Source organism: Amyelois transitella, chromosome W (genome assembly GCF_032362555.1).
Source record: "Amyelois transitella isolate CPQ chromosome W, ilAmyTran1.1, whole genome shotgun sequence".
Lineage (NCBI taxonomy): Eukaryota > Metazoa > Arthropoda > Insecta > Lepidoptera > Pyralidae > Amyelois > Amyelois transitella.
The window spans coordinates 2330603-2337029 of NC_083536.1; the positions used below are offsets into that span (position 1 = coordinate 2330603).

General features: G+C 38.0%; 1 protein-coding gene across 1 annotated transcript; it reads left to right on the forward strand.

Annotated features, from left to right (window-relative positions):
- Nucleotides 1–4478: 4478 nt before the first annotated feature.
- On the forward strand, nucleotides 4479–5417 carry LOC132904054 (uncharacterized). The gene has a single exon (XM_060953984.1). It carries the CDS (start codon nucleotides 4479–4481, stop codon nucleotides 5415–5417), a length of 939 nt encoding a protein of 312 aa, XP_060809967.1.
- The last annotated feature ends 1010 nt before the right edge of the window (nucleotides 5418–6427 follow it).

Consider the following 6427-nt stretch of genomic DNA (forward strand, 5'->3'; position numbering starts at 1 on the left):
ACTTTGTTAACTGTTTCTTTTTTCCAAATTTATATTATTATTAGTCATTATTGATTAACGTTTCTATACTTGGTATTGGCCTTTCTTTTTATACATACACATTATTTTATGGTCTGTAAACACATCACAAACTCACACATATAAAATAAAAACCAAAATTTTGTAAGTTACATTTAAAGTTTTTAGTATTTTCTATTGAAAACCCCAACAATTAAATTAAAAGAGTCACATATTTGTTACTTTTTCACGATGGATTATATTCTTACACAGATAGATGAAGTTGCAGCATCAAAGTCTTCAACGTGTGGTCCTGAAGAGGTATCAAACGTTATCTCAAGTTCTAATAACCATTTGACAGCCCTAACTCAGAATATACGTAGTGTGTCGGCTAACTTCTCCGAGCTTTTGCTGCTGTTTACTAGACTAAACATACCCCTTCATATAATAGTGCTAACTGAGTGCAGGCTCATTTCGAACCCTATTATACCCGAATTGACAGGTTTTTCATATTATAGTAGCACAAACAATACCTTACAGAATGACGGGGTTGTTGCATACGTCCGTAACTCATTGGGGAATGTGGTTTCAGTGACACATGACTTGGCAGACTCAAACAGTGTGGTCATTGGATTGGCATACTGCTGTAATCGGTATATATCGCTCACCGTCGTTTCGCGATATTGCAGGCTTCCTCTTTTCTCTCGATGCCCTCCTCTCCAAATTTAGTACTTTTAAAAACGTTATTTTGATGGGTGATATCAATATTGACATCTCAGATAATAATGATGAGGATACTTGCAAATACTTAAATCTCCTGGCTTTTCACGGTATGCTTCCGGGACACAGTCTCCCGACCCGTTTAGACTCATGCTTAGATCACATTATGCTCAGAACTTTATCCTCAGCCTCGACTGTAGTGGTTGATACTGTTATAACAGATCACCACCCAGTAGTTATCGCACTTGCAACCAAGAAATTTAATACCACTCATGCGAATCGCCTCAAAATTGACTATACTATGCTCGATACTGCCATTAATAATATTGACTTCACCCCATTGTTTGAGACCCGCGAACCTGAGTATGCGGCATCCTACTTGATCGACCAACTGAATACCTCTATCAAACTGTGCTCGAAAGTCCCTTCCTATTCCTGTCGTAGGCGACCACTTAAACCGTGGATTACTCCAGGGTTAGTGAAATGTATGCAGACCCGTGACAACATGCATAAAAGCCTTAAACTTAACCCTAATAATGAAATACTCGATGTATCTTATAGGAGATATAGAAACTATCTGTGTAATTTAATAAAAAAATTAAAAAGAACGCACGACAAGGAAGAAATAAACAAAGCTGGTAAAAATACCAAAAAGCTTTGGGAGGCAATACGCAACGCAACCGATATGACCAAATGGAGCAATCAATCAGACTCACTTTTAGCTACTAAACCAACACCTGGTGAATCAGTTGACTTCGTGAATCAGTATTTTTCAAGCATTGGCAAAACATTATCTTCTAAAATTACATTTAATTCGACATCCCTTAGATTACCCACGATACCTGCTAGGCTGAATTCCTTTGTTCTTACAGACGTAGATGAGACAGAGATATCCATCATTATTGATTCCCTTAAAACTGATGCAGCCCCAGGATGGGATGGTATTTCTTCCAAATTACTAAAGAAGTACAGCAACCAATTGGCTCCTGCTATCACTCACATTTGTAACATTTGCATTACCAAGGGTATATTCCCTAGATCATTCAAAATCGCGGTAGTACATCCGGTTTTTAAATCAGGAGAAAGCGATATTGTTGACAACTTTCGGCCTATTTCAATCCTGACAGCCCTTTCTAAAGTCTTAGAACGTATTATCCATAACGCACTAATCAAGTACTTAGAGCATAATTCCGTTCTGTCTGACAACCAATTTGGCTTTCGAGCAAACTCCTCCACCTCACAAGCTGTGGAAGCAGTGGTTGATGGTGTAGCCAGGGCTTTGGATTCCAAACAGAAATGCATAGTTATGTTTCTGGACTTTAGGAAGGCCTTCGACACGGTATCTATTCCATTGTTGATTGCTAAACTGGAACGTGTCGGAATCAGAGGTAAACAACTTGACCTGCTCAGGAATTATCTAACTGATCGCTCACAGCGTGTTAAAATCGGAGAGTGCACAAGTAGTGATCGGGAAGTAACTTATGGAGTTCCGCAGGGTAGTATTTTGGGACCCAGTTTATTTCTGGTATATATGAATGACTTGTGTAACCTTGCACTTCAAAATGGTCGAATAGTATCATTTGCTGATGACACAGCTCTTATTTTCACAGGTTCGACTTGGTCAGAAACTTATAAAAATGCACAAATGGGTTTTAATAAAGTGCAAGAGTGGCTAAACGCAAATTTTTTGACTTTAAATATCCAAAAGACAAACTACATTGCCTTTACTATCAGAAATGTCAACCGGCCTGATGCCTCTGATCTTTGTTTAATAGCACATCATAATGGCAATTCTCGTTGTAATGATAATTCATGTGATTGCCCCAGACTAGAAAGTAGGAGCTCCACTAAGTATCTTGGAGTAACAATAGACCAGCACTTGAGTTTTGAACAACACACTGTATCTTTATCTAAACGTATTAGGAAACTAATTTACGTCTTTAAAAAACTGCGCCACGTATCAGATACAAATGTCCTTCGCATGACTTATTTGGCCTTGTGCCAGTCTATTATTGTTTATTGTATTACATCCTGGGGCGGTGTATCGAGATCTCGTCTTCTATTTGTTGAAAGGGCCCAAAGAGCTATACTGAAAGTCAGCACTTTCAAACCTTTTCGATATCCCACAGCTAAGCTATATGTAAATTGTGGAGTTCTTACAGTCAGGCAGCTTTTTATTCATGCTACTGTTATGAATCAACATTCTCGACTCCCCTACTCCCCTCAGCCGGCTGTTAGGAATAATAGGCTTAGACTTTCTCCCCCAGAAACGGAAACTGCATTTATAAAAAGATTTTTTCACTACTTGGGCCCCTATCTTTACAAAAAAATTCATAATCAGTTCCCAATTTTTGCATTGAATAAGTTTAACTGTAGGAAAGCTTTAACTGACTGGCTACAAAAAAAGACATACGATGAAACAGAGGAACTTATGTCGTCGGTGTACTATTAATTTGGGTTAATTTATATGGAACTTGTATGACAGTGATGTAGTGGTGACGTCACATGTCCTTATTCCTTACCGAGTCGAAAGGCAATCCTATTAAACTAAATGATGGTAAAAAGTAGTAAATCATGTAAATTGATCAAAAGAAGTGACCTTAAGTTGTTGTATGTGAATATTTGTGAAACTTCTGGCATTTTATTTTTTACCCGGAAAAATGGCCTATTGCGATTACTCATTCATTCATCTATTCATCCATTCAAATCTCATACTTTAAATTCATACACTCATCAGTATTGTCCATTCATCCATTCTTTCATTCATTCACTTACACCTACTCATTTAATTTCATTTATTAATATATATTTATACAGTCTGTGTCTAATCACACTCTCCACCATGTACTTTTGTTGTGAAACTGATTACAATAATAATTGTCCAGTATTATAATGACTTAATAGAAGCGAGCGAGACCTGGCGACCCGTAACACAGGATCTTCGGAACCTAGCACGGGCACCAGTTCTCCACAATATAGCTATGTAATACTATTTCAGTTTTAATGTAAATTGTATGTACTTTTGTGGAGGAAAAATAATAATAATAATAAAATAATAAATAAAAAGCTTGACGTAAAATTAAACAATGAGGATCTAAGTTCGGTGGCAGTTGTGAAATTTCTCGGTATACATATCAACGAGTTTTTGAATTGGAAAGAGGAATTTAATGCCGTTGAACATAGTATCAGTAGTGCTTGCTGCGCGCTTAGAACTTTGCGAGACGAATTAACTACAGACCAATTGAAATCGCTGTACTATGCCATGGTTGAATCAAGATTGCGCTATAGATCATAAATCAGTTCGTCCGCTCAATCAATTGAATACAGACGTGTTGCTAATTTTCTGCGTAAATGTTGAATTAAACTGCAAGCCATTAAGTTAAATATAACAAACGTAATTAGGGTCAGTTTCCTTTACCCATTTATGGTAAAATTCCATTGAGTGCCACTAATCTGATCCGGCCGCGACGTAAACATCCTCACCTCCACACCGCGCCTCAGCCCCGCGAGAAGAAACGGTGGCTATTTTTTGTCCTCTTCTATCGACTTCGGGTGGAAGGGCGCATATACTCTGCCGCTGCTACGAGTCTCGTGGATTAGGCTACGAAGTTGATGACGTGCGTATATTGGTCTACGGCACGGTCTACGAGTCTTCGATCTGCTACGAACTCGGATCAGGTGTTTGTTGCGTACGGTTATATGAGTTACGTCATAGGATTGTGTATATACTTGCCATTTACGAGTTCTAAATAACATTTTATATGATGTCTTCGACCTGTGGGTCTTGTGGTGAATCATTAACAGATGGGCCTCGATGCTCAATGTGTCACTTGGAATTTCACTATGGGTGTGCAGGCATTACGGAAGGTGGTTATAGAAGATTGGGCGACCGAAAGCTGAATTGGAGGTGTCCAAAGTGCAAGCAACCGGGTCTCCAGTCACCACAACCTTGTTTGACCCCCACTAGTCCCGATATTGTGCTCGAAATAAGGGCCCTGGCAGTGAAATTACAAGCATTGGATCCCATGGCTGCTGATCTCAAGGTATTGCGATCGGAGGTGTCGGACCTCAAGGATCAGATCTCAGAGGCTAATAGTTCCATACGACTTTTTAACGGCAGAGTCAGTGCATTGGAGGAGCGAATGACCCAGGTTGAAAAATCCCAGGAGCAGGTCGAGTTACTGCACGCGGAAGTGAAAAATATGAAGGTTGAGGTGAATGCTAGGGAGCAATGGTTGCGCATTAACAATGTGGAGGTCAAAGGTATCCCTCAGACCAGTAATGAAAACCTATATACTATTATTCAATCCATAGGGTCGAAAGTTAATTATTGTTTACAAAAACAATTGATTAGTTTCATTACAAGAGTGCCAACCAGAGAGAAAAGCCAGCCGTGTCCAATCATTGTCTCATTTGCCAATCGTTATGTGAAAGAGGACTTCTTAGCCGCGTGCCGAGCAGCTAACAAAGTGAAGTTACTTACATCATCTGATTTGGAGCTCAGGGGGAATACCAACATTTACGTGAATGATCATTTGACCGTGCAAAATAAGGAACTTCTTCAAAAAACAAAGAAAGTTGCAAAGGAAAAAAATTTTGCTTATACATGGGTCAAACACGCAAAGATATTTTTAAGAAAGAACGACACGTCTCCGATTATTTGTATAAGATCCGAAGTAGATTTATCAAAAATACATTAGTATTGTATATCTATTCATACTTATTTTATAGTCTTGTGGTAAGGTGTGTATTTCTCAGTATTTATAATTGTGCTACCGATGACGCTTTTTATTACGTAATGTGCTGCGACCTACGGGCAGGTAGTGACTCGCGACAGTTGTTTATGATGTTTTGCTACTAAATGCAATTTCGTTTTTATCCTATCTTAACATATATATATTTCAGCTTATCGCTTAATGAGGTATTTGTGAGTGCGTTCATTGTATTTTTCTTTATAGTATTGCAATACTTAAATTTATAATTATTTAACTTTTATCAATGTGCGAAAGTACACAGTGCGCTAATTTTATATTTATATTATTATATTTGTGCACATATGATTTATTTAAAATTATTCTATTTAGGTTTTGTTAAAGCTTCCAAGTGTTAAGTCTAGATATATATAACCAAAATACCAGAGGTCTACGCGGTAAGTCAAACGAGTTTTCAAGAAATGTTTGCCTGAATAACTATGGTTTGATATCAATTACTGAGTCATGGCTTTTGGATAGCATCTCCAGTAGTGAATTGTTTGATGAGCGATATCTGGTTTTCCGACGAGATAGAAATTATGAGCGTACCCAGCAGAAATATGGCGGCGGTGTGATGATGGCTGTCAGGCGAGACCTCAGTGTGATTAGCCGGCCGGAGTGGGGTAGTTCTGCGGAAGATTTGTGACTTACCGTCTTATTGAATTGTAAGGGAACTGCGCCTATAAAAATTCATATATGTACGGTTTATTTAATAGATGAGAAGATTGGTAACTCTTATAGTAGCCAATTACTTAATTTTTTAAATTCATTAAGTCGCTTGGTCGCATCTCATTCGTCAGATAAATTTTTAGTAATGGGTGACTTTAACTTTAGTGATGATATTCATTGGGTTACATCAAACGATACTATTTATTTAAAACCGGATAGGTACTCTAAAGAATACATACTTAATTTTCTTGATATTATGCACCAATGCAGTTTAAATCAGTATAATGGTG